The following is a 16,418-nucleotide window of genomic DNA, read 5'->3' on the forward strand; positions in this document are numbered from 1 at the left end:
TGGTAGTAACAAAGTTAAGATAGAAATTTTAGGCAGAAGGAAACCTATGGCAGTATGGCCCATGCTTTGGATTGTTAGGAAGTTCGACAAAACAATGGAAATAAAAGTCACTGGCTAAGTAGCTTTTTCTCAATTTTTAAAAGAAAAACAAGGTGCACATTGAGTATCAATTTCCTAAAATTACCTCAAAATCCTAAAGTTGTGAGCTGGACGGTGGTGGTGCATGCCTTTAATCCCAGCACTTGGGAGGCAGAGGCTGGTGGATCTCTGTGAGTTCAAGGCCAGCCTGGTCTACAAGAGTTAGTTCCAGGATAGGCCCCAAAGCTACAGAGAAACCCTGTCTCACAAAATCAAAACCAAACAAACAGAAATCCTAAAGCTGTACAAAATATGTAAGTATTATGAAACAACATAAAAAATCTGAACATTCACAGGAGATTATTTCCCTGCTTACCAGGATGGGACTAAGACAAAAAAAGCAGAAGAAACTTTGTTGTTTAAAAGGATTCCGTAAGGCCTGGCATGATGGTATGCATCTTTAAATCCTAGCACTAAGGAGGGAGAGGCAGGCAGACCTCTGCAAGCAAAGCCATCTTGGTTTACATACCAAGTTCCAGACCAGTCAGGGTTACCTAGTAAGACCCTATCTTTAAAAAAAAACAAAAGGGATTCATTAAATAGAAAATCCTGTGTGAAAATGGGAGAGCTGGAGTGGGGAATTAAGAAAACTTTACAGCTAAGAGGAGGGAAAGGGTTCACTCTGTAAATGAACTTTATGCTACAATAAATAATAAACTATATAAACTATCACAAGGGCACAATGGAGCAGGGAATAATTCCACTCAAATACTTTGACAAAGTTATTACACAAAAAACTATTTTGAGTGTTGATTTTAGAATAAGAAATGCTTTAAAGTTGGAAATTCAAATATCAACATTTGAATTTGAACTCAAATATTCAAGTCGAATGAGCCACAACACACACCTCTGAATCCGTATCTCTCATGACAGAAAGTGCATGCCTCCTTCACCCTCTAACCATGTTTTGTGAACTTAGTGTTCAGGGCATACATTGCCAAGTAGGAGGTGAAACTGTCCCAGAAGAGGCCATAAAACACCTGACATTTTACATAGAAAAACACTGAGAAGAGAATCTTAACTTAAAAACTAGCACTGGTTTTAAATGTAAACATCTGATATGATTTTAATCACTATTCTTACATTATGAGATTTTGAAGAATAAGACAATGCCATGGTCTTTTCACACGGGCACTTACACAAAATGCAAAAAGTTAATTCATATTCACTGATCTGTAAGACTGTGTGTGCAGTATGTTTCTGAATGTTTGTGGTAGGGTTTGCTTTTACATGTATGTTTGGGTGCATGGATGTGCTTGTCTGCATGTTTGGAGGCCAGATGTAAAGGGGAAAATAGACAACTCAATAATAGTAGTTGGCAAATTCAATATACTCTTCTCAATAATGGACAGAATTACCTACAAAGAACAAAAAGGAAGACCTTAAATGACACTACAGATCAACTAGCTGGAACAGACACACAAAAAGCTTTGCCCACACATAGCACAACACACATCTTTACGTGCATGTGAAATACCCTTCGTGTTTATACAGTCTCAAAACTACCGCCAATAAATCCATAAGGTTAAAACCACCCAAAGTCATCGTCTCTGGCTACAATATAATAAGCAGAACATTAAAAGGAAAATTTAGTTTCACAAATACGTTAGAATTAATCACTTAAGGCAGATGAGAGGCCACCCACCTCTGAGGTACTGAGACTGTGTTAAGCACTGTTAAACTCACTAGCTGTGTCAAGGATAAGGCCTTTGAGTTCTTACTATACACCTTTCCTCTCACACTCCTTTTCCTGTAAATGAGTACATATTGGAGAATAGGGCGATCTGACTTCCTAATTGGCAGCCATTAGACTTTCTCTTCCTGCCCTGGCTGCCTTTAACAAAAAGTCAAACAACCATCTGAACCACCTTTGGCCAACACTGGCCATGCTGAGCACTCATGGCCTCCTGAGGAAAACGACACAGCTACTTGTTCCAGCCCTTGAAGTGGTCTCAGCCAGCACTACTTCAGAAGGTACTAAAGGGGCAGTGCTGCGGCTGGTGAAAAGAACACACCTTCGGTTACATGCAGGGTTTTCTGTGATTGGTTCAAACACTCCTAGCTGTACCAAAGGAACCAGCTAAAAGGCTAATCCTGTTCGGCCTCCCCTATATTTTAACACTAGGCCTGATGAAAGACTCTCTTGAATGGCCCTTTAGCTGTGGTTTGAGCTGGCAACAAGAAGTGACAGAGGCAAAGGAGCAACAGCAATAATGGCAAGGACAGCAGAGCAGCAGGGGCAGAGCTCAGCATTGGGGAGTTCAGCAGTAGAAACCAAGCCATACCAAATGCTTGAGAGCTGAAGAAGAGGCAGAAGAACAGCGCAAGAAAATAATGGCAAAGGAGACAACTGAAGTACACAGAGAATAAAGAGCCTGAGGCTCAAGATAGACGAATTCTGTACGGAGTCAGAGAAGAGAAACTGCAGGCCCATGTCCCTGGGTGCCTTCTGAAGACCTGTCAAACCATTAGGACAGGGTCTCAGATATCCCAGCCTCAAAGCTGTATTAATGGCCAGTGTCAAGGGCTACAGAATCCCAACACCTAAGCCTGTCTGGGGTCTTCAGCTCTAGGTGCTGTTAAGGGCTACGAACACCAACTTCCTATGAGCGCACAAGAGCTGCAACACTTGCTCTACAACTTGAAACTAGACCAAATCCCAGCACAGAGAGAAAGAATATGAAGTTGGGAGTAACTGAGGAGGGAAAGAATGATTAAAATATATTGTGTAAATTTTTATTTAAAGATAATTTTGTAAAATAAAATTGTAACATTAAAAAAAGATAGCAATGTTCCCTCAATCTATATATATGATGTAATCACTACTGAAATCTCAGCTATCCTTTATGTAGAAACAACAAATTAATCACAAAATTCACAGGGAAAAAACAAAGGGGCTAAAAGTGCCAAATAATCTTATAAAAAAGAACAGCAAAGTTTAATAACCCATACTTCCTATTTACAAAATATGCCACAAAGCTATCAACAGTTCAGTGTTAGGAGCACCTGAGTAGCATATGCCAGGCACTGGGTTCAATCTCCAACACTGCAAATAATACACGGTAACTTAACTACCAAGTCACAGTAAACCAAGCTGTAGAGCAATGGCATCAGGACAATGAACATCTAACTACACTGCATTTCAACAAAATAAAACAAAATTTTGTTGAACTTAAAGCACACACATCACACGTGTTTGTGTCTATGTGTATATGTGTGTGTGTGTGTGTGTAAGTGTGTGTATGTGTGTGTGTAAGTGTGTGTGTGTGTGTGTAAGTGTGTGTGTGTATATCTGCTTTAAGTCCAAGTCGGGTATCACTACAGAGCTCAGGCTCTGGCTGTCCTGGAACTCACAGAGATCCACTGCTTCTGTCTCCCCAGTGCTGGGATTAAAGGTGTGTACACCACTAAACCCAGCTAAAGCATATTTTCATAGAATACTTACAAATTTAAACTAAAATTAAACATTTTAATTATTTCATTATGTAGTCTTTATATTTCTTTTTTAGATTTTAAAGGAATTTGTGTGTGCATGAGTGTTTTGTCTTCATGTATGTCTGTGTACCACCAAGTGTGTCTGGTGCTCTTGAAGGTCAGAAGAGGGCAATGGTTTACAGGGAACTGGAACTATGGGCTGTTGTGGGTGCTTGGCACCAAACCTAGATCCTCTGCAAGGGCAACAAGTGCTCTTAAACACTGAGCCATCTCTCCAGATCAGTATGTTTATTTTTAAATATCAGTAGCTTTGGGAGGATGGGCAGGTGTTAAACATGAAAAAGGGAAGCAACCTACTTCCTCTAAAACAAAACTATGAGGAGAGTATAAAAATTCTATTAATTTACCTTTAAATTTGTGTCAAGAAAGAAAAAAGAGTTCATCAAAGACAAAAGGTTTAGTCTCTGAGATGGCCTATGTAATCTAGTCTTACACCTATATAATTTTTTTCTTCTTCATTGTTCTATTGTTCCCAGTCTCCACTCATTTAATGGAACTATATTACTGAAGTAGAATGGGTTTTGCTACACATTTTAACCTTATTCACTGGTTTCTAAAATTTTAAATGCTATAGATAAAATAGAATAGAATGATAGTTACATTTTAGGTGTTTATGTTTTTTCACTTATATCCTGAATCTGATAAACAATAAATTATCTATGATACTGAACAGGCCAAGTATTTTATCTGACCTTTAATATGGACTGAGGTAAAACTGTCACCAAAATGAAATACAAAAATTTTATATTTAAATTTGTGTATTTATAAATGTGCAGGTATGACTGTTGCTAGTCTTCAACTCAGAGCCTTGGAGCTTTACAACTGAGCTGCAGACACAGCCCTATGTAAAAAGATCTTTAAACCTTTAAAAGAAATAGTTTTAAAAGAACACAGCTATTTTGAATTTCCTAATATAACTTTCTTAGAGAGCTGAAGAGATGGCTCATGGGTAAAGGCACTTCCTTCATAGGCACAGGACTTGAGTTCAAATTTCCAGAACTCATAGAAAAAGCTGGGATGGCTGCGTGCTTGCTTATAACCCTAGCACTACAGGGGGTGGAAATGGGAGAAGGTGGGGTTTGCTGGACACCAATCTAGCTCCAGGCTCAGTGAAAACTGGGATTTCCTCTCCATTTAATGGCTACTCCAACTAAACAGCTAACCTCATTTATATTGTTAACAAAGCTAATAAATCACTGTTAAAGTTACATAACATTAATACATACAAATTAGTGTTAGCATTGTATGATTATTAGATATTTAATTTACCTGTAGCATTACAATCATATTACTATTACTTAAAAATAAAATATCAACTAGTCTTTTATTAAAAGAACATTTAATTAAAAAACATAATGTTTCTTAAATAATCTCAGTAGTCCTGTAAAATTTATTAGTTCTACAGTTTTGGATAGGCCATAAAAAGGTGAACTGTTCCAGTAGTCTGAATAAGAATGGTTCCTATAGGCTCACAGATGTGAATGCTTGGTCACCAGGGAATGGCACTATTTGAAAGGATCAGGAGGTGTGGCCCTGTTGGAGAAGTGTGTCACTGGGGGGTGGACTTTTCCATGCCAGCCAGAGCTCTTGTTTCCTACAGATCTGGATGTAGAACTCAGCTACTTCTCCAACATCACGTCTGTCTGTGTGCTGCCATGCTCCCTCCATGATATCTTCATGACAGTGGACTAAACCTCTGAAACTATAAGCAAGCCCTAATTAAATGCTTTCTGGTCTAAAAGTTGCTGTGGCCATGGTGTCTCTTCACAGCAACAGAACACTGACTAAGATAAATGCTTTATTGAGTTTCAAGATAAAAATGATTTCAAGGCACACTGGAAAAAGCAGAAGGGGTGGGTTATATATGGGGATGGTAGAGAACTTCAGGAGTTGAAAAGAAAATGACCTGATGCCTAAAGCTGTAAACTATTTAATCAATAATAAAATCCAGAGATGGCTTAGCTATTAAGAGTATTGAATGCTCTTGAGAAGGACCTGGGTGGCAGCTTACAACCATCTGTAACTCACACCCTCTTCTGGCCTCCACAGGCTCTAGGCACACAAATGGTACACAGACATACATGCAGGCAAAATACACATACACACAAAACAAAAGTAAATAAATAAGAATTTTACTCAAACACATATTTCAACAAACTGATAGTCTACTTGCACACTTGGCTCAGAATGTACTTTCAGGATTTACATAGGAAGCTGGAAATGACAACTCAGATCTGTAATCCCAGATTTTAAGACCGAAGAAACAGGTAGATTCAAGGCCAGACTGAGCTATGTAACAGTCAGTTCCAGACCAGCTTGAGCTACAGAGCAAACCCTACATCACTTAAAAAAGAGAGAGAGAGAGAGAGAGAGAGAGAGAGAGAGAGAGAGACTGACTTATGAAATATTCCATGACAAGATTCTTTAGTTACCTACTATGATCTCAAAACATTTGCAGGCACTCTATGGCAATCACTTCAAATTCCATAATGTTATTCTAACTGTTATGCATAAGAACACACAGCTAGTAGTCATAACAAACCACAGATGTAAATTGTATTAGAGTAACAATTAAAATAATAACCTATAAATAAGAAAAGATGATTTTTTAATACCTACCACAAGCTTTAGAAGCAGCCACACAAATTTCTTCTGCAACATACTCTCCGATTGGAAACTTCAGGTAGTCTCCTTCAGCTTTCCCAAGAGAATGGTACAGATATACTTGAAGGACTGGATCTATCTGCTTCACAGAATTAGCATTTCCAGGAATATCGCCATTCTGATGTACAGGAGATGTGGAGGTTGCCTCCATCTCTGTCATTGTAAGGCAAGCCATTCCCATCTAGAGTCTTTCTCAGAACATTGGCCTATTAGAGAAAACAATAGTTACCCCAAAAAGTGATATTACTAAAGACAAAACAATAGTTACCCCAAAAGTGATATCAATAAAGACATTCCTCATACACAAAGAAGTCTTATTGACAGCCATGACTCTGTCAAAGTGATTAGCTGACTAAACATTGTTTACTACTACACAGAAAGCACAGCACAGTATACAGAGCTTCAAGTGGACAATTATAAAATTCCAGTGGTAAACCTCACAGGGGATATAAATGTGTATCACTAACTAAACAACCGTGAAACAGAGATGGTCAGCCATAAAAAGGTCTTATTGCTCTTCCAGAGGACCCAGTGATTCCCAGCACCCACATCACAGGTGGCTCACAATCATCTGTAACTCTAGTTCCAAGGACTCGAGCACCCTCCTCTGCCCTCTGCAGACACCAAGCACGCATGAGGTGTATGAATACATACATACATATACATACATACATGCATACACACACACATGCAGGCAAACACATACACATAAAATAAACTTTTTAAAAAACATTAGAATCAGTTACAGACAACAGAAAAGTCCACACATATAAACATTATTTACAATTACCCTGAGAATTGTTTTAGTGAAGGGGAAATTACATTTCAGATGGGAATGATTTGATGAGCTTTATTAGAGAAAAATGCATTGGATTTAGACATAGTCCAGGGAAGTGCACTATGCCAAAGAGGGGACCAGTGTATTATAAACCCAACAACTCAGGTTAAATTAAAACAGTAAGAGGTTACACCCCGGTAGGATGGACAACTGCGGCAAGATTGCTAGCATTTCCTCCTCCTTTGAAAGAGAAGCTCAATTTTGTTGGGCATCCTGCATGCCTAACAAAACACTACTTCCCTACTAACCGATAACTATGTAAATAAGTTTCGGAAAACAAGATTCAAGAAGTTACTGTCAGCATCATCTTTATGCTTTTTCCTCTTACCTTCTTTCTACCTGAATTTTTGCAAGAATTTTAGGAGAGTACTCACCTAAAAAATCATGAGGCAATCATGAAAGAAAGGCCAAGAGATAACATACTTGGACATGATTAGCAGCTGAATCAGTGCCAGTAACTGTCTTCCTCCCACAAGACATCTAGTTGCTTACAAAGAATACAATTTTGGCTGATACAGCACAAGATTAAGAAAAGAAGCAAATGCTACACCAAAGAATTTAAACTTCATACCACAGACAACAAATCAGAAAGATAAGTAACAAAGTTAGAAAGCTGCTGCCACAGTATAGGCAACAGGAGATCACGAATGCAAACAGCATGGGTAGATAATGAGAGGCAGTATAAACACAACGCTACCCAGTGACTAACTGAATGTGGAGGAAGCCAGCGGGTGAAAGAAGTGTGCAGAGTTCAAGCTTAGGAGATCTGTAAAACCACTAACATAAATAGGATGTTGCCCTTTGATACTGGAAGATGAAGAACTAAGTACTGTTTTACGCATTTTTATTTTTCATTGACATTGTAGTTAGACAATTATACCAGAATCTGCCTGGCAGCTAAAATATGAGATTGCCTATTTGGACTCTTTCATGACTGGGGTTAAAAACGTGACAACCTTACCAATATATGTTATCACAGATATAAGGAAAACACTGGTTATAACAGCAAACAATAAACCAGGAGTGGTGGTGCATAGAGGCAGGAGGACGGCCACACAGCGAGAGTATATTAGAAAAAGAAAAATAAATAAGTAAAAGTAACCTCCAACAAAACTGTAAAGCATCTGCTATGCACAAAGCACTGCTCTAAATACTACAGATAGAAGGAAAAAATAACTAAGAGAATAACACGCCTGGTCTACATGGGGATGGGGAGAGACTCCCTCTCCCTCTGAACATGGACTATAACTTGGCCATAGCACACACCTTTAATGCCAGCATTTGGGAGGCAGAGGCAGGAAGATCTCTGCAAGTTCAAAGCCAGATTGATATATATTATATATCAAGTTCCAGGACAGCCAGAGCAACACAATGAGACCCTACCTCAAAAATAATAATAATAATTATTAGTATTACAATTTGAAACATATCTCTATATACAACTGTAAGGAAAAAAATAGAACTAGTCTTTAGTTATAAAAATATACACCCAGTAAAACTGTCAGTGTATAACCAAAACAAACAAACAAACAAAAAACCCTAATTGGCAATTGTTAGATAAAAAGTCACAAGCCTTCTGAAGATTAACTCTGAGTAAATATGCAAAATCTGAAAAGAATTTAAATTTGTTCAAATTTATATGATTAAAAAATACTTTAGTAATTTATTATGTAGTCTTTGTTAGTTCTACAAGTCAATCAAACACAGCAAAAGCAGTTCTGTAAAGGAAGTTAACACTAAGTGCTTACATAAAGATCAAAGGAAGATCTCAAACAAACATTGTTCCTCAGGAAGGAGGAAAAAAAGAATAATTTAAGCTCAAAGTTGAAGGAAGGAAGGAAATAATTAAGAGCAAGCAAAAACAAATGAAATAAACTTTAAAAACAATGGAAAAGATAACAAAGATAAGAGTTGATTTTTGAACAGATACAAGGTCAATTAAAGTAGATTGTTAGTGCTAAAGAGTAATTTTGCTAAATACATCTGTTTGTGTTCACAGTGTTTGTGATTCTATGACTTCCTTCTGGATTCATTTCTTCCTGCAGAAAAGTATCTTTTAGTAGTCAGTCTTCATGTGTTTTTTTTCAATGTCTTTGAAAAAAAATTTCCCTTACTCTGAAACTTCTATCTGCACTGCTCTCTGTGTCGACTGCTGATTGGCACAGTTACCGTCTGCTGTCAACTGAGCCGCCACGTCTTTCCATCTAGCAATTTAAGACTTTTGGTTTTGTTTAATGCAGCAAAGTTTGACAGTTTCTTGGTAATGGTGCTAGCTTATTTTTATTTATCCTGATAAAAAAAAATTCCGGTATGCTTTTAATCAAAAGCTTCAAGTCCATACTTTCTATTCCAGGCAAATCCAAGCAACCAGGTATTCAAAAGTTACCATTCTGTCATTCTCTCTGATTCCTATTAGCAGAAATCTTTGTCTACTATAGGAGCCTCTCAGGCCACCTCCACATCTCTCAGCTGTTCCTGCTTATGCTGACAGTTAGGGCAATGGTTAGCGTGGCAGGACTGTGGCCGGGAGGGAGGAGAAAACAAGCAGGAGGCAGACAGTCCTGCTGTGACTGGTGGCTGGTGGCAGATCCCGATGAGCTTGTTTCTCACACTGGTCAGGCTGTACACTTAGAGCTGGGCTACTTCAAATAAAACTTCACTTTCAAACTTCAGACTTCAAAGCCAGGTGTGGTGTCTCATGCTTGTGACCCTAGCACTTAAGAGACTGAGGCAAGAAGATCACCATGAGGCTGAGGTCAGTTTAGGTTACCTGTTGAATTCCTGGGCAACTGGGGCTACAGAGGCAGACATCTCAAAATAAAATAAAATAAAATAAAATAAATAAAAATTCCTGAAATCAAATGAATTGTTTTAAATTTTAAAATAACTATCTTTCTTGAAATGTAGTTTGCAAGTACATTTCACCATTCTCCACTTCACCTTAATCCTTAGCACACTTCAACCCCCCTGAGACACCACACACACACACACACACACACACACACACACACACACACACTGCGGCGGGTGTCACTGCAGTAGCTCTGCTGTGCTCTGCTGTGCTCTGCTGTGCTCTGCTGTGTTCGTTTTATCTGACAGCGCCGCTGTAGCATCTGTACACACGTCAGCACCATGTAAACCACATCTCAGCACTGTTATTTAACCCTCTTGAATGGCTTTTGAGGATCAATTTTTGTAGTCACCCTAGAGAAACTAAAACACACACAAACACATACATACTGCACCTCCACTTCCAAAGTCATAACAAAGCACACAAACCTTCAAACAATCAAATTATGGAGAAAATGAGTAAATACTGGGGTCCAGTCACTCTACAGAAAACCAATATTAACAACAGAATGGGAAGTTGTAGAAAACTGTAAGCTTTGGGATAAGATTTTAAATAAGCTGAACAAAACTGAATTAAGGCATATGTACATATATGAAACCAAAAAGAACACTAAAAGCAAGGCAAACTCAAAACACACTGTGGGAGGAGACAGGTCGCTCTAAGTTACTGACTGCAAATTCTCTAGTTCTTAAAATGCATGTAGTTTCAAATACTTAATTCTGAACTTGCATCTAAGTTATTTCTGATCTATATTTACAGGATTCCCTCCTCCTATAAAATGAAATGAACAATGTCGTCATGGTCTGGACCACGCTCATACACGTCACCCAAAATCCTTTAGAAATCATCATCTCTCCCAAAGTTCTCAGCCTCCCTCTCCAGCTGTCCCTCCCCCTACCCAGCAGCCATCAGTTCAGACTTCCCAGACGTTTATGTTTTTGTTTACTGATTTTTCTCTCATCACTAGACTGAAAGTTTCTTTTTTTTCAATTATTTATTTATTTATTTATTTATTTATTTATTTATTGTGTATACAGCATTCCTTCCATGTATGCCTGCAGGCCAGAAGAGGGCACCAGGCCTCATTACAGATGATTGTGAGTCACCATATGGTTGCTGGGAATTGAACTCAGGACCTTTGGAAGAGCAGTCAATGCTCTTAACCTCTGAGCCATCTCTCCAGCCCTGAAAGTTTCTTGAAGGTGAGAAGCATAATGTTTCATTAATTATTTCATTCATGGTCCCTGGCACCAAAATGATGTCAAATAAATGAAAATTAAATAGGAGCAATTATGAATTTTAATTATGTATGTACATACACACATATATGTAAACACCTCCAATACAATCATTTTAGAATCTAATATCATCCAAATTACTCCTACATTATAGAATTCTAAAACACTTGACTTTTCAAACAAATGACAATGAGAAAATAACATAATAGATTGGCGAAAGTATGAAACCAGAAGCCAAGAGAACTAAAAATAACTTCTAATCCATTCTTATTGCAAACTAATTATGTAAGTTAGGGAATCTTACCATCCTCGTTTCTGTAATTAATAAATCTAAAATTCCTAAAAGCCTGTACTTTTCATTCAGTTAAGGTATAATCTAATACTAAATTCTTAATTGAAGTGCAGCAAAAGTGACAAGAATGATCATGATAATTAGAGAAAGCTTTTAGATATGTCATACACAGCTAAAATATGGACTAGATCTTTCCATGGAAGAGAATTTGAAGAGACACGGCTCAGAATTAAAGAGCTTCCTATTCTTCCAGACAATCCAAGTTTGATTTCTACCTGCCCTGTCTGCTGCAGCTGTAAGTCCAGCTTCAGTGGATGTGATGCCCTCCTACGGCCTTCCAGGGCACCTGTATACCTGTAGCATTCATACACACACACACACACACACACACACACACACACATACACACACACATACACACACACATATACACACACACATACACACACACACATACACACACACATACACACACACACATACACACACACATACACACACACACATACACACACACATACACACACACACATACACACACACATACACACACACACATACACACACACATACACACACACATACACACACACACACATACACACATACACATAATAAAGACTGAGTAAAAGAAAATTTAACCAACAAAAAGCACAACATTATTCACAGGGACTGGGTGTAAAAAAATATAGAAAGAATGTGTACAACATGGTCCTGGAACATACAGGTTTCAAATCGGAATTGAAAGCTAGTTAAATAATCAGCTTATAATTTTTATATCTCCAGCTGGCTAGAATCAGAGCACCTAAAAACACTATAGTAGAGATATAAAGAGCATTTAGTGTTTGTTTCTACACTAACTTGGCATATCTGTGTGTTGCAATCAGGAACACACACCATTTTTAATCCAACAAAATCCCTCTTCTGTTTCACAAGCAAAATAACACAAGAACAAAAATACTACTTTTGAATCATAAAAATTAAATGTGTTACTTGCTCAAGAAAATAAATTTTAAGAGAGAATTTTAAAAAGACAAACAGTTCTTTCAATAAGTTTTGCTCTAAACTAAATGAATGAAAAAAACAGCAATAACTCACAAGAATGTGGTGTTATGCAATTACGTACATTGGGAATTTTTGTATTTCAGTTTACATGCCAAATTCAGTCAGTTACTCTTTCTGTAATAAACCTTTACTGGAACACAGCAGGTCAGTTATTTTTATGGACTGCCTAGGACTGCTTCTGCATTACAAAGGCACCAACAGAGTTTAAATACTATCTGGTCTTTAACAGAAAAACTTTGCCAACCTAAATTGAATCAGTGATTCTGGAAATGTAGTGGTTCCAGGATCAAAATTACAGTCTCACCTGGAAACATGTAAGAAAGGCAACAGTTCCACTCCACACCTACTGAGACAGAAACTCTGGAGACAGAGCCCAACAGTATATATTCCAACGAGTCCTGTATGTAATTAAGGAACATCTCTACAGTAACTGGGAAGAGATGAGGATCCACATAAAATCTGTCTTGAAATCGAATAAAGACCTAATAAAGCCTCAAGGAGACCGTCAGAATAGACTTAGCCCAAAGTGAGGAAAAATGTCACTGAACACTATGAAAGGAGATTCTTCCTAGGGTATACTGGCGAGTCTCATCTACAGTGACACAGACCTACAAACATAAGGCGATCGCTCTATGTAGTTGTAGGAAAATGCAGAGGGCTCAAAAACTGTCTTTTTGACCAACAAAGTATTATTAAAATGAGAAAAGTAGAGGCCTGGCTGCCATGGCAGCAGGGAAGCAATCAGAGATGTCGGCATCTCAGCATATCCCCTCCGTCCATTAGTCCATGATCTCCGGCAAGCCAAAGCCTGGTAGTAAAGGTTTTAACACAAAAGCCTTTGAGGGACACTCAAGATCCATTATAGCAGTACTATAATAGTTTTCGTTTGGGACAAAAAGATTAATTAAAAACATAATGGTAAGAGACCTATGCAGAATTTTTTAAAAAGCTATGAAACGAGTATAGTAACACGTACACAAGAGGAATACTTATAACGTGAGAAACTAGCAGGAGTCATACCGGCATTATTAGAAGTACTATGTTAAGCCATTATGAACTGCTACTAGCTTTGAATCAAAAATATCAGAAAAGCCTACTGGAATCAAGTGAAGATGTTCCCAAACTATCTTCATTTGGGGACTCATGAAAGACAGCAATTTCTTCATGACATTTTTAAGCCAAGGAAATAGTAATGTAGGCTCAAACAAGTTCGCATTTACTTGGGGCACCGACAAGCCTGCAGACCTTGGCACCATCCTCAGCACTGCCACACTGTCGTTTCTTGTTCCACACTAACTGCCACACACTAAGTTGCTGCTATTCACATAGTAAACTCTGAAAATAGAGCTCTACAAAGACACAGCATTGTAGAAATGGACGGAGCTTTTGAACCCTGAAAATACCCCAAGTAGCTGCAGGAAGCTGGAGGTCACTGGTGCTCTAGGCACCTGGAACACAGTTTGGGAAACTGAGAACTAAAGGAAGGAGCCTAAAAAGGGAAAACAACGTTATGGAGGAGGAGCAAAAGAAAATTCTTTGCACAGTTATCCACAAGAGGGCAGCAAAATGGGGCTTAGGTGGCAAACCCTTCCATACATAGGCTGTAAATACATCAGATGTAGTTTCCCCTTACTGTAATGAAGAATTGCCACTGGCAGATCACCAATGCACCATCCATCTTCTTTACCTGCCCAGCTACGAGGGGCTAAGACTTTCAAAAAGTGGCCAAACCATTTACTACTTTGCACGTATCATATCAATCTTCACACCATCACCTAAGAAAGTAAACTGTCGGGAATATAGCTGTTAAAGGTACTGAACACACCATTATTCTAAAACAAGTCCGCACATTCAGACCTAACTCGGAAGTCGGGGCTCTTTCCAACTTTGCCAGGAAAGGATCCCAGCTTTCAAGAATAGCCTATTTGAGGGAAGTAGAGAAACACGTAAGTTTGCTTTCCATGATCAAGGCACCTTCAAATCGCAAAGGAAAAGACACCGAAAGAAACAAATCCACGCCAGGTGGTGGTTCGTGGCTGCCCACACCTTTCATCCCAGCACCAGGGAGGCAGAGACAGGCAGGTCTCTTGAGTTAGGACCAGCCTGGTCTACAGAACTAGTTCCACAATACTCCATAAAAGTAAAACTAAATCTATGTGCTCATCTAGCCAACACATCCTGCAGCCTTCCTGTACAGGTAAATGCTTCGTAGAATTACTGGATAGTACTCTCAGGACAGTAAGTCCTGGACACATCCAGTCTGCAGATGGAGCACAGCCGAGCACATTCACACACAACCAAATTTTCCTGACACTTGGAATGGGTGGTAAACAGGTGAAGAACATGGAGAAACTGGACCAAGAACTGATGATTCATTTTCAAATCCGCTGGGAATTGTATCAGAATATTTGTAGTAAGCCAACAGCTTCACTTGTACAAACCTATTATGAAACCAAAAGCAACCTCCGGTTCCCTTCTTCCCACTTGTGTTTTCCCTCCCTCTGTGACACACTCAGCGGCTCCTCTCCTATCCTTTCATTCAGAGAAAAGGAGTTTCCCCTGACAGATTAATAACCGGAAAGTAGGCTGCGTAACATTCAACCAACATAGCAAGCTGAGGCAGGTGAATACAGGAAGCATTCTATGTGACAGCAGACACCCAAGCAAAATTATTTTCTCCGCAAAGCCACACTGTTAAACCAACAAGGAATGTTTCTTAAAGGATCCAAGAGACACAATAAATACCAATTACTCTCCCACAGCAACAGGAAAAGTTCAGCGCTACCATCTTCGGAGTAAGCAACAATTAGCTCTGCTGTTCTACATAAACATCCAGCCGCCTTAGCAGGCACTGGCTCGCAGATCGCAGACACCCTTGTTTTTAACTGCAGCGACCACACAGCCCCAAGAAAGCTCGCACACCCACCGTCGCGGGAGGGAAAGGAAGGGCCTCTTCTTCTGGGGAGGAAAAAACAGTTCACATCTTGTTCCCGTGGCCTGCTTCTGGAACCTAAAAACAGAAGCAGCAGTCACAACCTCAGAAACCCAAGGCAAATAGATGCTCTCCCCCTCCCCACAACCCCCGAACTGTTTAGATGCCTAGAAAAATTTACAGAAGGATAAGGAAGGATAAGGATCTGGTTCTAGGGCACAAGAGGATGCATACATTTATCAGCAGCCAGACACTCCTTCCTAGGCTGCTTGGAAACCCTCTTTAAAGTTCCCTGCCAGTAACAGGGGCAAAGTGGGGAGCAGGAGGAGGGATCGCAGGGAGAACCGCTCCCCCCCCCCTACACCCCCATTCAGCAGCCAGGGTCTGAACCCACCGGCGACACGGGTTGAGCCACACAGGAGTGCCCCGAGGCGCGCAGGAGCTGCTCCTCCGCGACGCGTCGGGCGGGCCGAGGTCAAGGGAGCCCCCGGGCCGGGTGTAGGGGCGAGCGGCCGCCAGGCTGGGCCCTCGGGGGCCCTCCCGCACGGGCTCGGCCCGCACTCACATCCCGCAGCGGCGGTCCCGACAGCCGCCAGCAACCCTCGCCCCGACGGGCGCCTCCGGAGCCGGGGCCGCGGCCGAGACGCCGAAGCCGCGCGAGCTCGCCCAGAGCCGGGGCCCGCCCAGCCCGTCAGCACGGCGGGAGGCCGTCGGCGGCCGCGGCTGCCCCGTTTCTGCTCTGCCTCTGCTTCCTGCAGCCCACGCCACGCCCACCGCGCGCGGCCGCCGAGCCCGTCTCCGCCCTCCCGGGGCCGCACGCCCCCTCAGCTAGGCTCACGACGCGGACTCAGCCGCCCCTTCGCTGCGGACTCCGTTGCCGGTGCTGCCTCGGGCGGGCGGCCTAG

General features: G+C 40.4%; 1 protein-coding gene across 1 annotated transcript in view; it reads right to left on the minus strand.

Moving 5' to 3' along the window:
- Jak2 (Janus kinase 2) overlaps window positions 1-16,394 on the minus strand; it is a 58,907-nt gene extending 42,513 nt beyond the window's left edge. Inside the window, exons 1-3 of the mRNA XM_048438791.3 lie at window positions 15,908-16,394; window positions 15,508-15,591; window positions 6,253-6,503 (exon numbers count right to left, since the gene is read on the minus strand). Coding sequence (XP_048294748.3) covers window positions 6,253-6,478 — 226 coding nt within the window. The 5' untranslated portion in view covers window positions 6,479-6,503; window positions 15,508-15,591; window positions 15,908-16,394. The remainder of the gene's footprint in view (window positions 1-6,252; window positions 6,504-15,507; window positions 15,592-15,907) is intronic.
- Window positions 16,395-16,418: the final 24 nt, after the last annotated feature.

This window comes from Myodes glareolus, chromosome 7, assembly GCF_982192425.1.
Source record: "Myodes glareolus chromosome 7, mMyoGla1.1, whole genome shotgun sequence".
NCBI classification, from domain to species: domain Eukaryota; kingdom Metazoa; phylum Chordata; class Mammalia; order Rodentia; family Cricetidae; genus Myodes; species Myodes glareolus.